Source organism: Alosa pseudoharengus, unplaced genomic scaffold, assembly GCF_046254945.1.
Source record: "Alosa pseudoharengus isolate Yale_2024_CS ecotype anadromous, Long Island Sound unplaced genomic scaffold, YU_APseudo_1.1 YU_APseudo_1.1_scf_20, whole genome shotgun sequence".
NCBI classification, from domain to species: Eukaryota; Metazoa; Chordata; class Actinopteri; order Clupeiformes; family Clupeidae; genus Alosa; species Alosa pseudoharengus.
Window position 1 is genome coordinate 17,922,837 of NW_027468664.1, and position 25,088 is coordinate 17,947,924.

Sequence of the window (25,088 nt, forward strand, 5' to 3'; positions counted from 1 at the left end):
GTGAGTGTGCTAGCTAGGCTACATGTGTCTTGCATAGGGACCCATTAATAAGAGTAATCATCGCTTTACAACTAAACATTAAGTAAATAGAAAATGTATGTGAATGGCAGGCATGAATGTACAACGGTAGCTTAAGACATCCAGCTCATTTCAGCAGAGACTGTGCCATCCCATGTTCAGATGACACTCTGGAAGGAGGGGCAGCTGCATCCTGTTTGAAAGCTTTTCCCTGCTTCCTCCTGCATGGGTGGGCCATTTCTTTAAAACCTAGATTTGAACGTTTAATCTGCAAATGGTTCCACATTGAACATCCCTCCATGTATTGCAAAAAAACACAGTGCCTCCATTTTCGGAAGGAGTTTCCAAAGCAGCACTGTAAATGCTTACCATTACTGCCCTTTTCTGAAAGAGATGAGAATCACTTTAAATTTGAGGGGGTATCTTCCAGAGATGTGTTGAAAGGTATGTTTTAAATCATATTACAGGATTGGATGGGGAGGCCTTTAGCAGGGGGATTTTGTACATTCTAACAAAAGATTTCGTTTCGCAACAATTTAAGGTTCTTGCGTTGAACTCAATGAACGTTAATTTTACAGCATTCTCGTCACTCTGGTGTTATGGTACCTGCTGAAGGAAGAAGGTGGTTTGGGATTGGGATGGAAGGATGACCTGGGAAAGAGAGGATGGCTGTTGTAGCATCTTTTATTCTGTATATTACGCCACTGCGTCATACTGTGAGCCTCATTACTCTTCCTTGAGACAAAGTTTGTGTGGACACAAAAGTGGAAAATAGGCAAAACATAGAAGATAAATTTGTACTGTACATTGCCTTAAAATGTATGAAATATCAGAGAAATGTTTAACAAAAAAAAGGACAAATGGCTGTTATAACAAATATTAAAGCCAAATGATATGAAATGAGACTACTGCTGTTGCCTTTGTTAAAAACAGAATGGAACTGAACACTACACAGAAATAGGTGGCTTTCAACCACATAGACAACTGTATTCTCACACACACACACACACAGATACACACTTACTCAAACATTACATAGTTTATTAGATATCAAACACCCTGACTCACATTGTCCAGTTCTCATCCAACCACATTTTGACATTGCATCTTTTTTTGTTATACAGAAAAGGCATAGTAATATTAAAATCAAAGAATCAAGCATTATGATTGGTGCAGAATACATTCTTTCAGTGTCTGGAATTAAAGGAAAAAAAACAACAAAACAAAAGCAGTTACCATTACCCAAACAATCAAGCCTGGTGCTAGAAAATGTGTTCTGTATGAACAACATCCCATACAAAACGGAAAAATAGTTCAGAAAACGAGATGATATCAAGTCCAGAATGCAGAGACAGTGATGTCCCAAAAACACGACTAAACAGTGGTTTTGACCCAAAAAGCTTCCTGTCCCTGTATACAACACCTCCCCTCCAATGTCCCTTAGCCAGAGACATTCTGTTCTGCACAGTAGAACACCATTCAGTAGTATGTGAAATCATTCATCTAGTGGTGCGACTGGGCCACTGAACATTTCTATGGAAACTTACTGTATATGTACAAAATGACCTGTAGCTGCAATAAAGGTGAGCATTCAGTTAGTGCTCAGCAAATGTAGATAACTGATCCAAGTCCAGACTCATGTGAGGCGGGGAAAAAAAAACGATTTCATCCGGTGACCTGTACAAGCCTTCATTCAACAACTCCTTCAGGTGAACGATTCTCTTAGGCAACTGCCTGTCCATCAACTCCCACAGACACAGTAGAGTAAAAGTCTAGCTCAGATTAACTCCTCTCTTATGCTCTAGACAGGTGATGACCAATAATGACCGATAATGGCTATTAACATCATCTCACTAAAGGTATTGCATATTCCATTCCCTTGGTATAACAAAACCAGCTCCCTCTGTAAGACTAGTAACGTTTCCATGTCATCTAGCAATGGGATGTGACTGAATTTGGAGAGGAGTTTCTAAATAAAGCTTCCACACAGCCAGAGAGCACTAACAGACTGTGAGGATCACTACTGTGATGGCACAGGACAGAGTTTCAGTTTTGCTTTGGATATACTTCAGAAGATACTCTACAACAAATGCGTTCTAATGCCCTCTCTCCAACTAGCAGTAATGACTAGCGATTCGACGGCAGCTGATGATTAGTGTCTCTCTTAGTACTGAGGGGCTATTATAATAAGAATATGTTTCTGAGGACAGAAATAAATGTGTTTCACTGCACTCACATCAGCGCACTTGCATATCTCTAAAAATACATCCTTCTCCTTGCCCCGTTTCAGGGCAGAGTGAAAACGCAATATCGCAGACCACAGAGCCATATAAATACATGCAAACCAGTCCCTTGTAAGGACTCTCAATCCGTCTCCAGTGAGAGGATTAGCACCCAATACCTTCCACGCCTCATCAAAAATGTGCTGCTCATACAAAACATAGATTGTTAGATTGTATGTTTTTTTTTTCTACATCTAGTTATCTGTATGTAACAAGGAATAAATATATTTTAATTTCATTAGTGATAAATAGTCTGTTTCCATTAGAGTTTGGAGAATACATAGGGGTACACACACACACACACACACACACACACACACACACACACACACACACACACACACGGAGATAGACAGATAAAAGATAAAAAGGACAGAGAATGGGTTTTTGTATGCGTATTGTGTGTTTTGTATGTGTGTTTCAGGCTGAGAGAGAGAGAGAGAGAGAGAAACTAAGATTTAGCCCAGAGTGGTTTGGAGACCTCCAGACTCATGACATTCATGATGTGTTTTTTTGATGCTGTTGTTGTTGTTGTTGTTTGTGGTCCACCCACAGCCTGAATGTCCACCAGCAGCCCCTCCAGAACATTCAGAATGTTTTTATTCAGGCGGGCAGCGGGTGAACAGCAGCGACGCGTCTCCAGCTGTGACGTGCACAAACACACTCGTGGGACTGCACAGGGCGTAGCTTTTCTTCACTCTCACTCAGGCTCAGACAGCAGCAGCTCCAACTCCACGACGCCACAGGAACTCCTCTCACATCTACGACTACAACACACACACACACACACACACACACACACACACACACACACACACACACACACACACACACACACACACAGTTCCTACTTAATCTCAATAAACATGTTCTTACACATATACCGTACTTGCAAATACAGTGTAACCAAACAAATGGACACACACACACACACACGCACACACACACACATACCTCAAGCATTGAGGAGTTCTTCATCAGACCGTCCAATGGCGTCAGGGTTTGACAGTGGGTCCAGATCAGCAAAGAGGTTGAACCAGGCCGACATGTCCCGTGCACCACCTTTTGGAGCTACAGTATACACACACACACACACACACACACACACACACACTATCAGCAAGATCCAACTTCACTTCACTTGCTCTAATTTCACATCACACTCACAACACTCTCATTGTTGTTGCTTTCTGCCTTTAATTTTGACAGGACAGTAGAGAATGACAGGAAATGATTGGAAGTGCATGACTGGAGAAGGGTTGGGAAAGGACCACGGGTCAGATTCAAACCCGGGTTGCCAACGGCACACAGAACCGGATGTGGTATGCCTAACTGCCCCCCCTCCCCTCTCCACACACACACACACACACGCACGCACGCACGCACACAAACAAACAAGCACGCACGCACGCACGCACACGCACAAGTCTGTTTTAAATAACACTAAATGAAGATCATACAACGAACAACAACAACTCTCTCCACAGCAGAGCAGAACAGAGCAGAGCTCCCTGAGAGGCCCCTACCGCTGGCTGAGGCTCGGGGGCTGCTCTGGGGGGCTGTGGCCAGGCCTGCAGCAGACGGAGCCTGGAGGGGAGCCGCCTGGAACATGGGTGGAGTGGCCCAGCCTACAACAGAGAGGGAGAGATGAACATCACATCACGCATCCTCAACATCCTCATGTGCACGAGAAGTGAACACACAACAAGTGTAGTGAACACAGGTAGTCGTAAAAACATGTTCCATGAATATTTCCCAGTGAGTTATAATATAACATAGTGAAATAACAAATCCTGACCATGTGCATTCTCAATACAAAAACAAAAAAACAAGTGCAAACAATAAAAAGGCACGAACTATCCATCCATCATAAGACTATAAAAAAGTGTTCGCCTTGATTGGCTTTGGGCAGTGTATGCTGTAGAGTGAAGGAGTGTCTGTGAAGTGAGTGCTGCAACTGTCTCAAGGCAATTGTGCACTGTTGTATCCTGCGTCACATTGTATAATATTTATATACTGTATAATGTTGATTAGGATTAGTTGTTGATCAACCACTGCGGGAAATCTTTATCCAATAGCACTAGCAACATCTTTCTTGTTTATATCTGCAATCGTGTATCATGAGGCTATCGGTTTACATTTGTCTTGGATGATCCAATAACAAGTGGTCAGTTCTAGAAGTATAAACAATCACTCAAAACACTTGCCGAGGGGGTCTGAGACGCATTTGACTACATGTCTTTTGTAGTGTAAACGCTAATGCGTTCGGATGCATCCAGGACAATGTGATGTTAGCAATAGCGGAATCTGAACGCAAGTTGTCAGCAATGTCTCTGACTGTACTCCTTGAATGTACGCTGTGACGTGTCTAAACTGATCACTTGTGATCGGATCACCCAAGACACATTCTAAAAACAAATGTAAACAGACCCCATCTTCCTCATGTATCTGCAATTATGGGTGCGTTCGTAAATTGCCACTCCAAGCGCTCCGAGCACTCTTAACCGTTCGTAAATTCGGAATTTTCGTGTATTTAATCAGAGCTTCACACTCTCGGAGCATCCAGAGTGTGTCAGATTGAATTTACGAACGTACCCCATGTATCATAAGACCCTGAACCCTTGACCCCTCTGGCCCACCGACCTGTGGCGCTGAGGCTGTGGTCCAGGAGCTGGGAGGGGAGGAAGCCGGTGGGGCTGGGGGGCTGGGAGGGCGAGGAGGGGGCCGCCCCGCTGACCACAGCTCCCTGGGGCTGCTGGGAGGACGAGGGACCCGTGGGGAGGGAGGTGGGAGGCGACTCGAAGGAGCCAAAGGCGTCCTGCCACTCGCGGCTGAACTCGTCGCTGGCGGAGGCGCCGCCGGGGCTGAGCAAGTCGCGGAGGAAGGACAGGTCTCCGCGGTCAGCCTCGTCGTCCTGCTCCTCCGCCTGTCCAGCAGCTCCCGCTGGTCCGACAGAGAGTCCAGAGGACGGCTGCTGGGGCAGGTCGAACAGCAGGTCTCTCATACCTGTGAGACACGGAGAGAAGAGAAGAGCGGAGGAGAGGGAAACAGAGGGAGAGAGATAAAGTGAGAGACAATGGAGAGAATAAGGTAGATACAGTAAAGGAGAGAGAGAGGGAGGGAGTGAGGGAGAGGGAGGGAGGGAGGGAGGGGGAGAGAGACAGGAAACTTAATGGAATAAAAGCAGGTGCAGGAGGCTGAGAGCATCACAGGGGGAATCAAGCTTTACTGTATGTGTGTATCTGAGCACACATCTACTGTACGGTATTTATGCAGCATGTACAAAAGCACAAAAAGTACAGTATACAGACTATGCATGTGTGTGACAAACACAAGCAGAATATTGTCATTTGATATCCATTTTGTCACACACATGCATAAACACCCCTAACATATGCCTCTTTTAACAGGAATATTGTGGCACGTAAAGACACAAAACACAAAATGCGCCTTTCGGAATATTACATCTTGTCTGTACATGCTCATGCAAGGAATTTCAGTGGCTTGGTTTGATGCTCTGACACTTGGCAAACGTAGTGAAAAGTTTGCACTTCTAGAGTGAAGATGAGGTCAATTTCTGTATTAAAACCTGAAAGTTTCAATGTCATGATGGAATTTATCGACGTGTGAAAGCATTTTAAAGGAATTATCCGGAGTAAAATGCACTTTAGATCAATTTACGGATGATTGGGAGTACATACGTTGAGTTGACATCCAAATCATGTCATTCGGATGTGTTTTAAGAAAGTTCGATGTTACCGTTTTTAGTCAAAACTCGTTAGCGTGGAAGTGAGAAGGGCATATTATTTCGCCGCTACAAAACGCTATTTTTATACCTCTTCTACAGTTCCAAACAACATTACACTTACGTGGTAGTGAGTAGAGGGTCCCTAAAGCCAAACCGAAGTATCCCGAGGTCTTTATGTGGTCGGATAGAGAGTCCAGAATGAATTTCATCAAGCCAGTACCTTTCCGGAAATGTTGTCATCTTTGCTGCCATCTTTAGGGGAAAGTCCGTAGGAGTCAATTGCCAAGTGTGCTCTGGAAATTCACAATTTCGTTGCCGTTTAAAAATAAAATAAAACATAGTCCAGTATTTCTTTTGAAATTAAAATGAAGTTGTATGGACTGGACTATGTTTTTTTTTTTTTTTAAACGGCGAAGAAATTGTGAACTTTCCCCTAAAGATGGCAGCAAAGATGACAACATTTCCGGAAAGGTACTGGCTTGATGAAATTCATTCTGGACTCTCTATCCGACCACATAAAGACCTCGGGATACTTCGGTTTGGCTTTAGGGACCCTCTACTCACTACCACGTGAGTGTAATGTTGTTTGGAACTGTAGAAGAGGTATAAAAATAGCGTTTTGTAGCGGCGAAATAATATGCCCTTCTCACTTCCACGCTAACGAGTTTTGACTAAAAACGGTAACATCGAACTTTCTTAAAACACATCCGAATGACATGATTTGGATGTCAACTCAACGTATGTACTCCCAATCATCCGTAAATTGATCTAAAGTGCATTTTACTCCGGATAATTCCTTTAATGCTCAAAGAAGCAGGTTTTCCACGCACCGCTGATAGATGAAGAACCGGAATCAGATACTACTTCTACTGCACGTCGCTGGTTTATTCAGAATGTGCAGATTAATATGTAAACAGGAACATTAACATTTCTGCTGGACATGGAAACATCTTATTCTGAATATTGCCATAACTAGAATATGGTCCTTAATCGGATCATGGTGAGCACAGAAAGGTAGTCATTGTCACTGAAAATATCACTATTTATGGTATTACCATGGTATATTGTATTTTTCGCTCTGTCGTGTGTCTGCTTGTAACTAAGAAGTTACCAAATTTAAGATACAAACTTAGCCAGTGGAAAATATTTTTTGAAAGCGCATTTTAGAGTGGTTTGGGGATGGTTTAGGGTGGTGTTCTTGAAGATGGGTAAACATATTTGATACGTTTCCTCTTTTGATAGCCACTTTACGTCCATCAGTTAAAAATTTTTTTTTAATACCACGATACAGCAAATGTATACGGTATGCTAATGATGCAATGATGTTATACTGCTGCAAGCCCAGAGAGGAGAAAGCGGAGGAGAAAGAGGAAGTTAATGCTGAGTCTGTACCCCAGTGAGGGAGCTGGGAGCTGGGGGAGGCCTTTAGCTGTTCCCCTGGAGGAGGGCTAAACCCCCATGAAGCACCAGCGGACAGCGGTGGGAGTCGTGCGGGCAGGGTGGGGGTGAGTGTGGCATCTGGGGTCGGAGTAAGGGGGAGGTCAGGGGTCATGAGCAAAAAGTCGTCATCTGTGTTGGTAGGGCTAAAGGGGCCAGAGAGCTCAAACAGGGCTGGGAGGGTGGGGGGAGGGGTTAATATGGACACACACGGACACACACACACACACACACACCAACAACAACATCCATTAGATGAGCATGTTGAGATGATTCATTCCACACCTATACACACAGATATACTGAATGCATACAAAACATGTAAACATACAATACTATACACCGATATGTGCATGCACACAACACATTTAACAGTGTGGCTGCTTGATTATGGCAATAATCATAATCTTGATTATTTTGGTCAATATTAGATATCACAATTATTTAACACCATTACTGAATGATTTTGGAAACCATCCATTTTTTTTTAACTTTAAGATATTTACTTGAATTCAGTTAACAGTTACCGCTGTAAAGCACAGAGGTGTGCTGGATTCATAACACTAGACATAAACAAGAGCATCCTTGCAAAAGCGAATGCAGCAAATTCTGAAATTGAAATTCGGTTAAATTTACAGCCATATTTAACAGATCTTTTATAATTACACCACAGGCACAGATAAAAAAAGGCAAATCAGGGTTAATCTGACAGCTAAAGTGTCTACAGATATGGGTCAATGGGCCAGTGCGATTAATGCCTCTAATCCTGCAGCTAGATTAGACAGACAACAACAACACTGAACATGCCTTTGATGCAATATGAGGGGTTGTGTTTACATGGGAAACAATACCTCCACCACAGCCACACACACACACACACACACCATCCACCCAGAGAGAGAGAGAGAGAGAGAGAGAGAGAGAGAGAGAGAGAAAGAGTGAGATGAACACACACACACACACACACACTCAGAGTTGCAGCCTTACCAGAGTCCAGGCTGGCGCATAGGGAGCCATCACTGTCCCGACTCTGTCCATCCAACGCAAGGGTGGAGACTGAGAAGAGACCCACAATTCAGTCAGACACAGAGACACGGCATAGAGCTACATGAGCCAACCGTGACACGACCACCAGGTCAACACACAAGCAAGGTTCTGTTGAAATGATCTTACGCAAACAGACACTAAAGCACTAAAGTACACACACACACACACACACACACGCACACACACACACACACACACACACACACACACACACACACACACACACACACACACACACACACACACGGCTCAGGGCCAGTGGGAGTGCCTACCATTGTCAGGTGCCATCTCTCCAGGATTCTCTTCCTCCAGAGACACCAGACTGAGAACACAAAGGCAAGCTGTGTACAATGTTAGGAAACAAAGGGAGAAAGTGTGTGTGTGTGTGTGTGTGTGTGTGTGTGTGTGTGTGTGTGTGTGTGTGAGACAGACAGACAAATACATAGATATATCAATAGATCAATACATAGATAGATAGATCGATAGATAGACAGATGGACAGATAGATTCTCTCAGGGTAGACTGGCAGGGATGCTATAGATCTATTCTAAAGGTAATCTACGCTAATCTACCTGAAGAAGGCCACTGAGACTGGGGCACTGGGGCACGCCAGGCTACCTCGTGCACACCTGGCATTTTATTGGTTATAATATTTTGGTTATATCAGGGTTCCCACTCTAAGTGAAATGTAAAATTCCATAACTTTTTCCTGACTTCCCCTGACAAAAAACTATATTTTCATGACCTACTTTATAATGTTGCATAGCGTTCAAGAATCTTTTGCTTTTTTTTTAAGCGGGAGATGAATAAATGGGTATTGAATGAACAAAGTTGGGCTAACCACAACTCAAGCAAGCAATAAAGCTAATAACCAGATATACACCAATTCTGAATTCAAAATGATCTAATATTCCATGACTTTCCATGTCTGGAATGACTATTCCATGACTAAATGATACAATTCCCTGGCTTTCCATGTCTGGAATAGACTTTCCAAAATGCCATGATATTCCAGAAATTCCATGACCCGTGGGAACCCTGTTATATATTAGGGTTGTTTGGGGTGGGGAGGAAGACAAGGAGGCACTGGAGCTACACAAATCTGCTGACTCACTTCCTACTGTTTGATAAGGGAAACGGGTCGTTTCCTTGTTTAAACAGAGCAAAGAAACACACACACACACACACACACACACAAACACACAAACACACACACAGTTCTGCTGAATCACTTACAGCTCAGTACACAGGGCCCTGACCATGTCCTCTCGTTTGATAAAGACATGACTGAGACAGAGGGCATGAACCATGCCATGAAGGAGGCGGTGGAGGATGAAATGAGGACACGTGTGATGAGAGAAGCAGACAGTAAGAGAGGATGCATGCACCACGCACATGAGAATGAGACAGAGAGGGAAATGGAGGGGTGTATACTGCAGGTATACTGATTGTGTGTGTGTGTGTGTGTGTGTGTGTTGGTGGGGTCGGTGGTCGCCTGTGTGGGTGTGTGTGTGGGGGGGTATTTGTGGGTGATGTATTTGAGTGTGCACAGACTCACTTGTTTGTTTGTGTCTGCATAGCCTTCTCCTTGTTGTCCTGCTCTGCTTGAGCCTCTGCTAACTGGTCCATAGGGTCCCTCAACTCCTGACCAACACCAACACAAAACAAGATAAGGTGTCACAGATCCATGGGACTCATGTGGGACTAGTTATTATTCTGTACGCAAAATAAAAACAACTCCATTGAGCTCCTGCTGAGCTGCCATGCTAGCTGCCTAACGTTAACATCTGGACTGAGACTGGACTGGATTGCTAACAAACTTATCATGAAAGGTCCACAAAGCTGCTGATCTGCAATGTCCAGCTGTTGTGCTCAGAGATATCGCTCACAACTTCAGACTGATCTGAGGTGCGTTCAAACATAGGCGAACGTTTGCAAACATTTGCAAACAATTTGCCTCTGTTCAAGGAAACGCACCTCTGTGCTTCCAGAACTCTCCAGATGGCCAGCAAGGCTCGATGACACCAGGCTGTGAGCTGTTCACGCCAGGAGTCACCATCCTTGCCCATTTAACCAGTGAACTAATTTAACTTATGGACTTTTTTTATGGAAGCATCACACACACACACACACACCTTTATTGTGGTAAACTGGTAGGGAACATATCCCTTAAAGGCCTCGTGGATGGCAGACATCATGTGGGCAGTCTTCTCCCAGTATTGCAGGAGTGTAGTCTGAAGAAACACACACACAAATAAAAAAGAATTAAGTCAGAGTTAATCTATGAATATATCTGAATGTATTATAGGTGAAAATGTATGTGTGTGTGTGTGTGTGTGTGTGTGTGCGTGCGTGCGTGCGTGCGTACCTGGTAGGTGCAGAGTGAGTGGGAGAGCATGTTGCAGCGGCTGGCTCCCAGCATGTCCACCTTCTGACACACGTCGTTCTTCAGCTTGTCAAACTGCACCTTCGTCGTTCTGACCTGTGCCTGAACCTGAACACAAACACACAGAACAGGGATGTCAGTCTCTCTCTCTCACACACACACACACACACACACACACACACACACACACACACACACACACACACACACACACACACACACACACACACACACACACACACACAAGATGACAGTGGTGCAGGAGGTAGAGTCGTTCCACAACCGGAAGCCATTGGTGTATGAGTGTGTGTGTGTGTGTGTGTGTGTGTGTGAATGGGTGAATGTGAGGCATAAGAAAAAACTTTGTCGCCGCACACTCCATCTCTTAATTCTTTTATTCCAACGTTTCGGCCTGTCAGCCTTTGTCAAGGTTCCTGTATATCCTGAATGTGAGGCATGACATGGCAAAGCACTTTGACGAGTAGAAGAGTGCTATATAAATGCAGTCCATTTCCCATCACAAAATCCCTACACTTGTATTACACTACAGTCATGTTGAAAAAGATGCAAGTATATGCTGTAGTATAGACACAGGTCTTTGTGAGTGTGCTTGTGTGTTATGCAAGCAATTGTGGTTACAGCGGTCTTTGTTCACATGGTAACCTGTAAGGAACATTGTCTTGTTTGTTCTTGTCTTAGACTTAGTGATAGTCTCTCACACACGCATGCACGCGCGCACGCTCTTGGTTGTGACCTTTATGTTGTGCTTTTCTTGCTCTGAGCGGAGAAACTGAACTGGCTAATCCAGAGGGAAAAGATGCAAACAGTGAGGCAGAAAAAAGAAGAGCCGTGTTTGCCCATGAGAGGGATCTCACATCGAGGGGACTGTCAGAATCATTTCACATCAAACCGAGTGGGATGACTGCATCCATTAACGAATGTAGAGCCGCAAAACACAAGCCGCAAATCCATATGGTCCTTCTCCTTTCCAGTCTCTTACACACACACACACACACACACACACACACACACACACACACACACACACACACACACACACACACACACACACACACATATACACACACACAGTCAGACACAGATTGACACACTTCTAGCTAACCTTGCGGAACTTCTCCAGCTGCTTGTAGGTGTCGGGGTCCAGCTCCTGCGAGACATCCTTCATCCAGAGCAGCGCTCCGCGGTATTCTGTGCGGGACTTCTCCATGCGGCTCACCGTCAGCAGTGTGTCGGCAATGGCACGCCGCCGGAACGTCTCCACTTCCTGCTCCATCCGGTGGAGAGGGGGACACAGGGCCATCCTGACGAGAGAAACGGAGAGTGAGCGAGAAATCAAATAAATACAAACACATTTGTTTTCAATTGCAAATGCATATATTTATATTATTTTTAATGGACATTTGGTTGATTTATTATTGTTTATTTGTCTGTCATTTTCTATTGCAAGTGGGTTTAATTACATTCATTTCTATACTGCACATGCAAATAAGGAATCTAGTGCCCTGCAGAAAGTCGCATGTCGATGACCCTGATAAAAGTGTAAGCCGAAACATTGGTTGCAATAAAATGATGCATCAGAAGTCTGGAGTGTGCTTTCGACACCTTTTTTAGTTTGATTGAAGTCTTCTAGTCACTCAGCACCATAGAGATACGAAAGCCCTTTCACAGTCAATGGTCAACACTGCAACAAGGTGTGTGTTTACGGTTTGAGTTTAGCATGCATCAGAGTGCCCAGCCCTGCAACACCGAAGACTGATCTTCTCACTAATTATTTTTTTCTTACAGTTGTGGTTTGTATACGTTTCTGGCTATGGTTATTATGCAAACTCTATTCTCTAAGAATATTGGTATTTTTTAAGCAATTTGATATTGCTATAAACTGTTAATTTTAATGCAAATGTAATGTTTATTGATGTCATTGTAAGTCACTTTGGACAAAAAGCATCTTGATAATGTACTGGTCAGAGTGCTGAGATCACATCGGAAGGGCCTCTGCAGCCACATGGCTACAACAAAAAGACTAAACCATCAGGCCAACAGGAGGCTAAAAACCTACCATTAAACAAAACACTACATAGACACTTGACATAGTGCACTTAAAGGTTGCTCAACTTAAAACTAAAAGTTAAAACTAATAAGTTTAAAACTAGGGTTGCAAAATTCCGGGAATTTTCTAAGTTGGAGACTTTCCATGGGAATTAACGGGAATATATTGGAATTAACGGGAATAAACGGGAATTAATGGGAATAAACTGGGAATTTTTAATATGGCAAGTTAGTCTATAACAGGGAACTTAAATGTAGTGGACAAAAGCCTATCTTGCAGTCTAATATGTCAATCACATGCACACAGCAATCGGCATAGGCTGCTAGACATAAAGGAAACCTATGGTGCGTTTATATGCATGGGGGGAAAATGTTCCAACCAATCAGATTTTGTTGTTGAGTGGTGTGGTGTGGTGTATCTTGGGCAGTTCAGTGTTGCTAGTTTAGCACGCTAGTAAACCATAGGCAGAGAATGGGATTCCCGCTAGCATGCTAGCTAGCTTTGTATGCTAAGCTAAGCAAAAATACGAACATACAAATCATACTGCTTATTACGAAACAAAATGTTAATGTTTGTATATGAAACAGTTTGTATGAATTACCCAAAATTCCCAGTTAATTCCCGTAAATTCCCATTAATTCCCATAATTTCCTTTAATTCCATGATAGTTTCCAATTTTGAATATTTCCAAAATTCCCCAGCTTAACTTCCCATGGTAAGTTCCCGGAAAGTTTCTGGAAATTTACCAGAAATGTTCCGCCCCTTTGCAACCCTATTTTAAACTACTCTATACTGCTTTATTTATTGTATTGTCGTGGCGATGCTCCTAAGAGCATTACAGCCTCACAGTCACATTGAACAAGGTTAATAAGGACTATAGCCTGATGCCACAGACACAGAGGTCTCCTCAAGTCAGATGGAACACCACTTTCTTTTAAATGTGGAAATGATTGGATCAAGAACCAGCAGCTCCCACACACACACATACGCACACGCACACCCCCACGCACATACACACACAGCAGGCCCACACTGCCGGCATGCACAACATGAAGAGTATCAATGCTCCTGCTCGTATTACAGCGCTCCCACGAGTACAAGCAGCGCGACCGATCTGAGCAGATAACAGCACAGTCACTGAGATACACCAGAAACCCTGCATGGTGAGTCATGGCGCTTGAGAAACTGAGGACAGGAAGAGACAGAGAGCTCTCCCACAAACCTGATGCAACAGCTGAACACCTAAGCCAAACAACGTTGATTAACGTCTTAAGTTTTACAGCTCATTTAAACCAGGGCGTCGTTTTCTTTTGGAAACGTTTTTCAGCCGTCCGTCTATTCACTTCTTCACTTATATTTATAGCGTATACATAGAACAACACACGGACAAACACATAAACTGATATATTTATGTTTCACTCTTGCGTATGTCTTGCTTGTGGTGTAAATTGTCATTTAGAGAAAGAGAAGAGATCTCATACTTCATCCACATTTATAGTGTGGTCCTATAGGTGCTAAAAATGACCTAGTGTGTGTGTGTGTTTATGTGTGTGTGTATGTGTGTGTGTACTGTATTATAAATACACATACATGCATACAGTATGCATTGTATTATAAATACACACACACACAATGTATACAATATACATATACTGTATATAATAACCCAAACCTCTTCTTGGCTGAGGCACAGAGGGCCTTGCTGGTGGCGTCCATCATATTGCCCGCTTTGGTTTTGTCATGCTCTGCCTGGAAACGCAGGAACAGGCCCAACTCATTCTCCTCCTGGGACAGATCTTGGGTGAAAGGTCAACACACAACATAAGAAAGAGGTTCCCAAAGTCATATACATCCACCAAGACATTTGTCTATACTATATAAAGTGTATTTTCTATACATTATGGTCTACCCTACTTATTTATTTTTCAGAGTAGGGCTGCACAATGAATGTCATGTCGTTTTCCTTGTGTGACAGGCGGTGAAGCTCATCTAACAGGAGTGCTGTGCTTGTCATGTACCAGGCATGTTCACCAATCACAAGTGGCCCAACTTGAAGCGAAATCTGGAACATTGATCTGAAGCTTGACTTTCAAAAAGTGTATTGCAAATCAAATCGCAATCACAATGTATGTTAGCAAAATCGCAATCAAGTATTTTCCACCAAATTGTGCAGCTATAATTCTGCGTAAACTTTTAGTGTAAACTTGCACACTTTTGCCTCCTAATCTTTGCCCTCGGTACCTGATGTCAATGAGTGATGAGGGCACCCGTGGATATCTCTGAGCTGCCTCATGCCTGACATGAGGAAGTGCTACACTTGGAAGAAGAGTACAGAGCCCATGGCAGGGCCATGTGGAATAGTCCACCAGGAAATAGATGCCTTTCAGACAATGCTGCCTGCTGGAGAACTGGCTTGACTGGCATGTCTTTTGCCTGCTTGACAACTTCAGAGCTTCCCTTTGTTCTAGTCTAGTGACTAAGCAGGCAAGTGTGTGTGTGTGTTTGTGTGTGTGTGTGTGTGTGTTTGTGTGTGTGTCTCAACACTCACGTGTGATTCGTTGTTGGTATTTCTCAATCACCTTCAGCAGCTCTGTGCATGTGCTCTGCACTGAGCGAAAGAACTAAAGACAAAGAAAGAGAAAGAAGACCCATATGATGCATGTGTGGACAATCTCTCTCTAACACACACACACACACACACACACAGGAGAAAACAGAAATTCTCATCAGTCATTATAAAAAAAAAACAAGTCCTTCATCTTCACACTTTTACACTCAGTATGTGTAAAAACTACTGATGATACTGACATGAGTCATCCACACTCAGAAATAGCTCAGTGTGGTGTCGTTGACTCCTTGCCCCCCCATAAGCAGTTTATATCTGCATATAGACTGGATGGTTATTAACACAGCAGGAGGAAGGTCTACCTCACAGAGTCCTTCAGCTTGCCACTGTGCGGATGAAGGACAGCAGACAGGGACTTCGTGCCCATTTAGAGCATCGAGATAACAGCCTGGCTCGCCAGACAACCTTTGTTTGAGTGCTTTCTCGGCCTTTATCTGTCTTTGTCTCTCTCTCTCTCTCTCTCTTTTTATTTGTCTGTCTGTATGCTCCTGAAAAACCCAGACATCACATAGTGGTGGCACGAAAAAAGAAGGGGAAAAAATACCAGCCTTGGTGTGCTTTCCATGGCAGCCTCATTGTCATGGCAACAAATCACATCTCACTTGTGAGAGTGAGAGCTAACCTTGAGAGCAGAGAATTCTGTGTCTGTGTCTGTGTGTGTGTGTGTGTGTGTGTGTGTGTGTGTGTTGTCTCTGCTTGCTTTTTAGAGCCATGGAAAAACGTCCTTTACCTGACCTTCCTGCCGGTTGCATTTAATATGGTTAAACATGGAAAAACCCAGAACTTGACACATCTAATTGGTACATCTCATTACATGTCACCAAGCAGATGGCATGAGAGAGAAGAGTGGCTGAGGTCACTACATCAAGGTCATGGGAATCCGTTTCTTGGGCAACAATTAGGAACATGTAGCCTGGCTAGCGCCACCACTTCTCAATGAGACGTGGTCTGGGAACCAAACGTTAATTTTCTCGTATTTGAAAAAAATGCCCAGATCCGTTTATTGGGTGCCACGGATGTCTATCAAATGCGTCTGTGCATAGCTCATCATCGTCTTGCTTTCCCCCTTGTTCTGTGATTGGTCGCCTATCTCAGGCGAAAATTTGCTCCATGGTCTCCAGGCTGCGTGAATCAAATCGCGCGCAAGGCAGCATGGGAACACCCAGGCTAAGGAACATGACTGACCTTGGACAGAACAAGACTTTCATAATGACGGTAAATCTAAATCACATTTTAGGTATTGTGCTGTTTTGCAAACAGATTTAATTGCGCATCTGCAGTACAAATGTATAGTGCATATACAACATATGGTCCATTCACTGATACTGTTGTCTACCATCACAGTGTTACAACGTGGAGGAGATTGCCATGTTGTACACTTAACAGAAAAATGGAATCCATTAAATCTGTTTTTTTATTTGTTTATGGTCATGCTCTTAGCTATGGGGTTGTCTGTGGTTGTGCGCACACACTTCAAGTAGGACCTATTTCACTGGAACAGCATCTACGGATTACTGATTAACCACTCTCTCTAGACTTTCGTAGGAAACACACTCACACTCATACACACACACACACACACACACACATACACACACGAGTTGCACCTACTCAACCTTTTTAATAGGGGTCAGTGAGCTCTGCTGAGGCCTTTTGCAAATACACACCTGTGTGTGACCACACTATGATCATAGGAGACAGGAAATCTCACTGGCTGTATTAAGTAAGTATAAGTATATATACTCTTTTGATCCTGTGAGGGAAATTTGGTCTCTGCATTTATCCCAATCCGTGAATTAGTGAAACACACTCAGCACACAGTGTACACACAGTGAGGTGAAGCACACACTAATCCCGGCGCAGTGAGCTGCCTGCTACAACAGCGGCGCTCGGGGAGCAGTGAGGGGTTAAGTGCCTTGCTCAAGGGCACTTCAGCCGTGCCTACTGGTCGGGGTTCGAACCGTCAACCCTTCGGTTACAAGACCAAAGCTCTAACCAGTAGCCCACGGCTGCCTATTATCTATATACCTAAAATAAAGGCCATGCCTAAAACGGTTTTGGCCTATTTAACACACACACACACACACACACACACACACACACACACACACACACACACACACACACACACACACACACACACACACACACACACACACACACACACACACGAAACCCTGAAGTGGCAGCTCCAGGTGCAGAGCACTTAGTACCCCCTGATCAAATTGAACCAAATGATCCATCAGCCCAGAACAACAGGGTTCTAGCCTGAGCCCATCACAACATGTACACACACACACACACACACACACACACACACACACACACACACACAGAGAGAGAGAGAGAGAGAGAGAGAGAGAGAGAGAGAGAGAGAATGTCTCACAGTAGCCCACAGCACATCAGTAGAGCAGAAGACCCCTCATGAAATGATTTTGTTTATTATTTGTGTGTGTGTGTGTGTGTGTGTGTGTGTGTGTGTGTGTGTGTGTGTGTGTGTGAACATAATAGTTAGTGCACTTTGTGCGAAACCGAAAGATCTCACTATGCCTCGCGAAATAGCACAAGTCATTTAATGAAACATCTAAAGTGGTGCCACGCTAGTGCATGTCAGCTTTGAGCTGTGAACTTCTTGAACAGCTTGAATTCACAATTGAACTTAAAGAGAATAAAGGGATAGAAATGCAGAAAAAAGTCACAATGCACTAACACCATGGTACATGCCAGTTTGATACTTTTTGGGTTCTCTCAATCTCCACCACGTAGTGCTAGAATGGAATTGGTGGGTCTTCAATAATTCGTTTTCCAAGCATTTACATGAAGCACATGATATGCCGAGTTGACAAAAAATAATCCATTCAGATAGCTAGGTGGATACCAGGCTCATAATTCACTTTTATTTGCAAAACGAAATGTGAAGCAACATGTTATTGCATACTTTCCAAAGCAATGAAGGCTGCTTAAAACAACTTAACATTGTGCATATTATTGTTAATATTGTGCTATCAATGTAACTCAACAAACAAGGCTTGTAAACAAGAGCTGGCAAAAAGGCATTATGAGAACGTAAAGATCAATGCTCTTAAAGTGACAGTGCACCATTTATAAGAAAACAGCATGAATGTTTAAAAACACACAGTAATGGTCTGTAAATAATATACCTTTTATTTTACTTTAGGTTTTTGAGTTATCATTTAAATGTCACTCACTCAAAACCACTCACTTAGGGCACCAAAATGGTCAGTAGGCCACCATCTTGACATGTCTTATGCATGTAAGAAATGTATTTCAATTAATCATAAATGGCCCTGATATGTCACTAGACATTAAGAAATCATGTTATTTCAAATACTTATATCACTGACAACAGTAGTCTGGCCAAGATATTGTCATTTAAAAAGTGGAGTTGCAGCCCTCAACTGATATTGATGTTGTCATGTTGTGTTTTGGCCTGATGCGCCACCCTCCACCTAACTCCACCACCTACTAATCACAAAGTCAGTAGTGTTTCGGCATCCGTGTTGCCAGCTCTGCCAGTCAGAGGGGAGGGGAAGGGGATACATCGCTCTACAGTAGTTTGAAAGTGATTGCAGTACCAGTTTTGGCCACAATCTTACATACAGTTTCTTTGCTTTGATTTACAATATAGTATAGGCTCTCTATTGATTTTAATGAGCAGGCCTAGGCCTTAGAGTTACAGTATTTATATCACAATTTACCAGACTTTGACCTTTTGTCGGTTTTTAACACAATTCTGACTATGATTGAGCGTAATAAACTGCATTTCAAATGGCAAATCCATATTTCCAGATATTTTGGTGAAAGTAACTTAAAAGTAATGCAATAGTAGGGTGTAATGCCTTACAATTCAGAGACAGTAATATTATAATGTAACAAATTACTTTAAAATTATAGTAATAAGTAATGCATAATACATTTCGATTTTGAAGTAACTTGCCCAACACTGTTAACAATGTTACCATCCAAAGATACAGTTAGAACGGTGAAAACAAGAACATATTAACAACAAGAACATTAATTAGCAATTGTTTAGTTAAGGCATAACTTGGATGATTATAACGCATAACAATCAAAAAATGTTTTATCACCAAGTGAACTGTCCACGTATGTGACAGGCCAGCAGTGGCTGATTGTTTTCTGTGCTAACGTTACCAGTTAGCCATGAGTATTTGTCTGACTATGTAGCATTCAGTAGCCTACACTAGCCTTACCATCTTGTTTTGGAATATGAATTTTTGGAACTGGTCTTCCTGCTTTGATCCTAACCTTCGCAGTGTATTTGAATGTATAAAAGATTTGATATTGTCCTCTCATTCCATTGTACTGTTTACTTGTAAGCTTTCCGTTCAACACAAGCTTCTTAGCTGTATGACTCCAGATAACGTTCTTGCACCGTTGCTGCTAAAAACAGCACCCCCTATCGCAATTGAAAATTACTGTACGGAGGAGCTTCCTCCCTTGGCCATTGAAAACGACGTGATTCACGAGCCGCTCGGGTCCGAGCATAGACAGCGTTTATAATGCACTTCAATGAGGGGCTTGAGGAGGAAGCTCCTCCATACAGTAATTTTCAATTGCGATAGGGGGTGCTGTTGGCATTTTGACCTAGGGGAACGATTTTGTTAATTCAAAGTGTTAAAAATAGTAATATTAACAGTAATTTATCAGATTAGTAATTCACTTTATCACTTTTTCTTTCTCTGAAATTTTAGGGAGGGTGTTCCTCCCTTTCCTCAATGAAGGAGAATCCTCTGGTGTGTGTGTGTGTGTGTGTGTGTGTGTGTGTGTGTGTGTGTGTGTAAAAGAGTAGGACACAGAATCAGCCAACAGACAATGCCCCTTTCATTTTCTACACAATAGTGTAAAAAAGTCTGAGATCTTTCTTAGTCTCTAAATGATAAAGCCAAATCACCACACTGGACAGCTTTGAGTCTCCTTGGGGCCTGTTATTCTCTGTCTGTCCCTGTGTGAATGTGTGTGTGTGTGTGTGTGTGTGTGTGTGTGTGTGTGTGTGTGTGTGTGTGGTGTCAGCTTGAGCTATCTGCACATTATGTCTATGTGTGTTTGTGTGTGATTGTATATGTTTGTGTATGTGTCTGTCTCCCAGCTTGAGTTATCTGCACAGAGACCCGTGTGTGTGTGTGTGTGTGTGTGAGAGAGAGAATATGTATGTGTGTGTTTTTGTGTGTGTCTACCAGCTTGAGCTATCTGCACAGAGACCCACGGACCTATCACTTTACCTGAGCACAGGGCACAGACGGACACCAAACACAAAGAGGGGTTCGGGTGTCAGGTCTCTCTCACAGGCTGCAAAAACAGGGTAGGGGTTAGGAGAGAGAGGGAGGGTATAGAGAGGGTGCCAGGGAGGGAATAAAGCAGGAATAGAGAGACTTCAGCCTACAAGCCCATTAGGTCTGTTTGGGGCAGTAGAGTGGGGAGAGAGTGAGAGTGGGGAGAGAGTGAGAGTGAGAGTGAGAGAGGGGGGGGGGGTGGCAACGTGGCACTGAGAAGGACGAGAGGCTCGCTCTCCTGCTCGCTTGCTCGCTCTGCCGAGGCCGCTGGTCATGCATAAAGCACAGGGTGGAATACTCTAATCAGCTATTCAGATAAGGCTCTCTTACACACACACACACTCTCACTTACACAAGCACACACACACACACACACACACACACACAAATTGTCTCTGTCTGTTTCACTCCTTGTCGCAAAACAGACATCAACACCACTAGAGGCCTTGTTTTAAAAAGCTTACAGGCACAGTCCACACTGTGAGACCACCATGTACTCTTACGACGCCTGATTATCAGTTCTCTCTGCTGTTTGCAATGGTGACAGTCTGAAATCAGGCTATATAAATAACACCCAGATATCTCCTTGTAACCAATGAACTATTCGCAACAATAATGTGTGGATAATTAGTGAAGTTAGGCCTACTGTATACAGACCAGAGGCATAATTATGGCGCCCTGGCCACATCTAAGACGACAAATGCTAATGTGGACCAGACAGTGACACCCTACAGCCTTGCAGAACATTTTTAAACAATCTGTTGAAATGGCAAATGTCCCAAAGCATTATATTTTTCCTTTAGAGGTGCTTCTGACAGCCACAGAAGAATGTGTGAGGGTGAAAATGTCAACAAAACGTTCACATGACAACACACTTTAGGCCTACATGACCTTGAGCCAGTGACAGCACTGAGGATATCATCTCACTAGCAACTATTGCTAACTCTGACCTTTGCTGCCCTCAGTCTAAATCTTAAAACTGACTGAATGAATAACCGCTTGAGTCAGCTCATTTCATACAAAGCATGTTCCAACAACGTTGCGCACAAACAAACATTTAATAGTGATGGGTACCTATTTCACCTACTACCAGCCTTTTAAAAAAAAATAAAAAATGAAAAAGGTGCTGCTGAACCCAAGGCATACTCCTAGGGACGTACCTCTAGTTTGGCATCTAGATCGGCGTCTGAAGCCACCACATACTCATCCTCCTTCTTCCCCGTGGCTTTGATCAGAACCTGCTTGGTCTTCCAGAACTTCTTCTGCATGCGGGCCATGACTGAGCTGTCCTCCCCAAGAACGGCCCGCCCACTGAACATATCACTGGAGAACCTGAGAGATGGACCACAAACCAGATGCCCATATGGAGATGACAAAAATTAAATGTTTTCTTTTGCAAAACGTATCATAAAACATTAATCACTCTACATCATTACAGAAAGGGCTGTTGCAGGTATTATCCATATCACAATTAATTGAATTTCAGTGTATTTCCCCTATAGATGCATTTAAAACAAAAATGTATTTGGTGTATATTATAATGCTATGGTAAACCTCTACTTACCCATATCCATCCATAATCGGAAAAGGACAGGCTTCTCTCTACCAAGAAGGAAAATGAAAATTGTTTTTGTTTTGACAGCAGAGCTATTTCATTATTTGCAAGGCAGAGAAGCAATAGGCCTACAAAATAACCAACTGTTGAAAAATGATAGGCTACCAACTGTTGATGAATGACATCAAGACAAATGTGTCAGCTACGCCAGATGAAACTCAAAGGACAGACTCAAATAGCTTAACAGAAACGAGAAAAAAGCCCATCTCAAATGTTCCCTTATGATAACAAAGAGCATGTCGTGCTGACAGCTGTTAAGTTCCTGACACATAGGCCTACGGTATTGGAATAATTCAGCATTTCCAGTCATACCCAGAAAACCTTGATTTTTGTTAGGCTACCGCTAAGTCTCCACTGCCTTAAAATGGTGAATTTGTGGCGTAGCCTATCTGTTTTTAACATTGAGCATAAATTAGTCTTTTCTTTTTCATATGCCATGTACGCTACAACAAATAGAATCACCTACAGTGTTGTCTTGAGGCAAAATGTATGGTTAATCCTTTTCGTAAATGCACATCGTGTCAACAATAACCGACAACTGAGTTAAATGGACATGAACAGACAGGAACGCACCTGCTAGTTTCCTAGACAATGCTGACAGGTTCCTCCTCCGAGTGCTGATGAGAAGATGAAGCCAAAGCCAAAGTGGCTTGAGGTTTTACAGTGAAGGTGCCTAGCTAGATTCGGAGTTTACTTGTCCGACTCGAAGTGACTGTAACAAACATTATTTCCGTTGCAATAAATAACACTTAACAATTGCATGAAAACAATGTTATCTCTAGACGGACAATGAGCGATACGGTCTACGTTGACTGTGGCAACTGCCAGCTGGCTTGCTTGCTAACATAACATTAGAAGGTTCTGATATAGCCTACTTAAAAGTGGCTAGCTTCTCAGCAAGCTATTTGACAAAAAACAATGCTACAGTGTCACAAAAACAATTTAACGTCACACTAACAAGCAAGCTGATTTATTCTAAGAGCGACCTTCAGCTGTTTGCTGAACCACGACGACGACGCCCCCAAAAAGCTGGAATTAGAAAATAGCTTCCTGCTTCATCGAATGTGGCCGACCTTACCTTCTGACGCCGAGGCTGATTCAGGATGCTGGGCGTGTTCAAGATCATCAGTTGTGCGCTCAAAGCGGATGGGCTGGCGCCTGGCGGATGTGTTTGCAAGGTGGAATTTTAGTAGGCTATTGTCGTCGTTATTGTTTTATTATGATCTATCACAGCTAAATTTCAGCTACATTTATAATACATTGAACATATATAATTTGTCACAAAGTTTAAAATGTTGATAACATTTCATATTCATTAAACTCTCGAACTAGCCTAGAAATCTAGACGCACCCTAGGTCTGGCTCGTCAGGCTACTCTCGAACCCCTTGCCATAATATAACTCTGTAGCCTGAGTTACCTGATGTCTCCTGCTGTCCTTGCTGTTGATCTGTCTGTCTGCTGTTGCAGGTCTCTTACTGTTTACTATTTTCATTTTATTTGTTTTATTTTGTACAGCACTTTGGTCAGTGAACGCTGTGTTTAAATGTGCTTTATAAATACATTTTACTTACTTACTTTACTTAAAAATGGTCTCCATAGGCATAAGTGTGCAGAACTTACTCCATTTCCCATTTATTCGTCATGGATATCGGTTCAAACAGCTTGGACACCATGGTCTCAGATATGCTTAGGTGTGCAGTCATGTTGACAACTAACACATAAACATTTCTACCAGATCTCATTTTGATTATATTCCTGTGTATTAGCCGCATTGTGTATAAACCGCAGGACAATATTTTATGCAAATAAAAAAAAATAAAAAACATGTAGTCTATTAGCCACACCCGTGTAACCGCAGTGCCCATGATAGCCCAATGAATCAGATTGTATAAGTATAAGTAAGTATGTATACTCTTTTGATTTCCTGTGAGGGAAATTTGGTCTCTGCATTTAACCCAATCCGTGAATTAGTGAAACACACACAGCACACAGTGAACACACAGTGAGGTGAAGCACACACTAATCCCAGCGCAGTGAGCTGCCTGCTACAACAGCGGCGCTCGGAGAGCAGTGAGGGGTTATGTGCCTTGCTCAAGAACACTTCAGCCGTGGCCCACTGGTCGGGGCTCGAACCGGCAACCCTCCGGTTACACAACTGCCCCCGATTGTGCTTTAATCATAAAGAAGAATGAAGGGGAAAAAAGCCAATGTACAGCCCATTCTCGTGTATTAACCTCATAGCTGAAGACATTTTGCAAAATCAATGTATAAACCTCGGTTAATAGTAGGGAAATTAATAACTGATCTGAGTCAGCTTGAGTCAGCTCACTTCAAACAAAGCATGTTCCAACAACCTTGAAAAAAGGTTCTGCTGAACCCAAGGCATACTCCTAGGGACATACCTATAGTTTGGCATCTAGATCGGCGTCTGAAGCCACCACATAATTCATCCTTCTTCTTTCCCGTGACTCTTCCCCAATCAGAACCTGCTTGGTCTTCCAGAACTTCTTCTGCATGCGACAAAATTACGGTAGTTCTTGAGATGGTT

At 43.0% G+C, this 25,088-nt stretch overlaps 1 protein-coding gene across 4 annotated transcripts; it reads right to left on the reverse strand.

Moving 5' to 3' along the window:
- Positions 1-7: 7 nt before the first annotated feature.
- ical1 (islet cell autoantigen 1-like) lies at positions 8-23,613 on the reverse strand. 4 transcript variants are annotated; one of them, XM_076296754.1, is made up of 16 exons: positions 23,113-23,613; positions 22,489-22,526; positions 22,085-22,256; positions 15,535-15,607; positions 14,659-14,782; positions 12,042-12,240; positions 10,901-11,026; positions 10,668-10,766; positions 10,091-10,176; positions 8,805-8,854; positions 8,473-8,541; positions 7,441-7,659; positions 4,944-5,306; positions 3,827-3,928; positions 3,255-3,371; positions 8-3,061 (listed from the first exon to the last, which is right to left on the reverse strand). In XM_076296754.1, exons 2-15 carry the CDS (start codon positions 22,500-22,502, stop codon positions 3,256-3,258), a joined length of 1,812 nt encoding a protein of 603 aa, XP_076152869.1. In that variant the 5' UTR covers positions 22,503-22,526; positions 23,113-23,613; the 3' UTR covers positions 8-3,061; position 3,255. The 4 variants fall into 4 exon arrangements, with proteins under 4 accessions (XP_076152869.1, XP_076152867.1, XP_076152868.1 ...); XM_076296752.1 differs by having other exon boundaries at positions 8-3,067; XM_076296753.1 differs by lacking the exon at positions 23,113-23,613 and adding an exon at positions 23,006-23,069 and having other exon boundaries at positions 8-3,067.
- Positions 23,614-25,088: the final 1,475 nt, after the last annotated feature.

Coding starts and splice junctions, on each gene's coding strand:
- ical1 (XM_076296754.1), bottom strand. Junction 10,177..10,667: donor ACCAGTTTACCACAATAAAG/GTGTGTGTGTGT, acceptor GGTGTTGGTCAG/GAGTTGAGGGACCCTATGGA. Junction 8,542..8,804: donor AGAGATGGCACCTGACAATG/GTAGGCACTCCC, acceptor GTCTCTTCTCAG/TCTCCACCCTTGCGTTGGAT.